Here is a 1,083-nt window from a genome sequence, read left to right on the forward strand (position 1 = left end):
CCGAGTCCCAGCATCTCCATCCCATTCCCCTCTTTCCCAGGGGCCCCTTAAACTGGTACCGCAACATCCAACGCAACTGGTGCTGGGCGCTCTCTGCCAAGGACAGGAAGGTGGGGACTCCCCCGTTCCGCTGGGAGCATGTGGAGATCCAGCACCTTCCCCGCCTTGTCACCGATGTCCCCCGTAGATCACGATGCCAGCGCTGATGGTCACGGCTGGGAAGGACGTGGTGCTGCAGCCCAAAATGAGCAGGGGCATGGAGGAGTGGGTAAGCCAGCGTGGTGCCACCCCAGGCCTGTCCCTTCCCAGGATTGGCGTGCACCGGAGCTATCCCGCTTCCCTAAGATCCCACCACAGCAGAGCCCTGCTGAGATGGGCTGGATTTGGCCCAGATATGGGGACATCACTTGATTGGGGGGGCAGACTGATATGGGATGTGGGAGAGGGCATTTTGCCTTCTCTCCTGCCTGCAGCAGGCAGGAGGGGGTTTGCAAAATGAAAAGAGCTGGGGATGCAAGGGCAACCTGGGGTGGGCTCCTGGTACCCAGCGTGCTGGATCCTGGCACAAACCAGCCCCTCTCCGCCCCGGTGCATCCCTCGGAAGATCCCGCAGCTGCACAGGGAGCACATCGAGGAGTGCGGGCACTGGACGCAGATGGAGAGGTACCGCAGCCGGCGTTGCACGGCCTCGCTCCATGGAGGTTCCCCTCTTCTCCGGGGGGAAGCCAGATCCCAGCCCAGCTTTGTGTCATCCCTCCAGGCCGGCAGAGCTGAACAGGATCCTGGTGGAATGGCTGGAGGGGCTCCCCCCCGACACCCTCCTCCCCAAGATCTCCAGACTGTGAGCAGGGCCATCAGGCAGAGCCCTCCTCCTTCCCCAGGCTGAGTTTGCCTTTAGGGTTTGATTTTTTTACCTTTAGGGTTGGATTTTTGCTTTTAAGGTTTGATTTTTTTACTTTTAGGACTTGATTTGTATTCTTTTGCAGGGAGTTGATGGGTAGAAGTGAAACTGGGGCTGGGAGGAGGGTGGCACAGAGCATTGCTCCTGCTTTGTGTATCCAGATGGCTCCCAGTGAGCTCACG

General features: G+C 59.4%; 1 protein-coding gene across 1 annotated transcript in view; it reads left to right on the forward strand.

The window, feature by feature from the left end:
- Positions 1–845, forward strand: part of EPHX2 (epoxide hydrolase 2, cytoplasmic) — an 8,415-nt gene extending 7,570 nt beyond the window's left edge. Inside the window, exons 15-18 of the mRNA XM_010149709.1 lie at positions 41–110; positions 188–268; positions 605–663; positions 761–845. Of these exons, the coding sequence (XP_010148011.1) occupies positions 41–110; positions 188–268; positions 605–663; positions 761–845 (295 nt within the window). The remainder of the gene's footprint in view (positions 1–40; positions 111–187; positions 269–604; positions 664–760) is intronic.
- The last annotated feature ends 238 nt before the right edge of the window (positions 846–1,083 follow it).

Source organism: Eurypyga helias, unplaced genomic scaffold (assembly GCF_000690775.1).
Source record: "Eurypyga helias isolate BGI_N326 unplaced genomic scaffold, ASM69077v1 scaffold9104, whole genome shotgun sequence".
NCBI lineage: Eukaryota > Metazoa > Chordata > Aves > Eurypygiformes > Eurypygidae > Eurypyga > Eurypyga helias.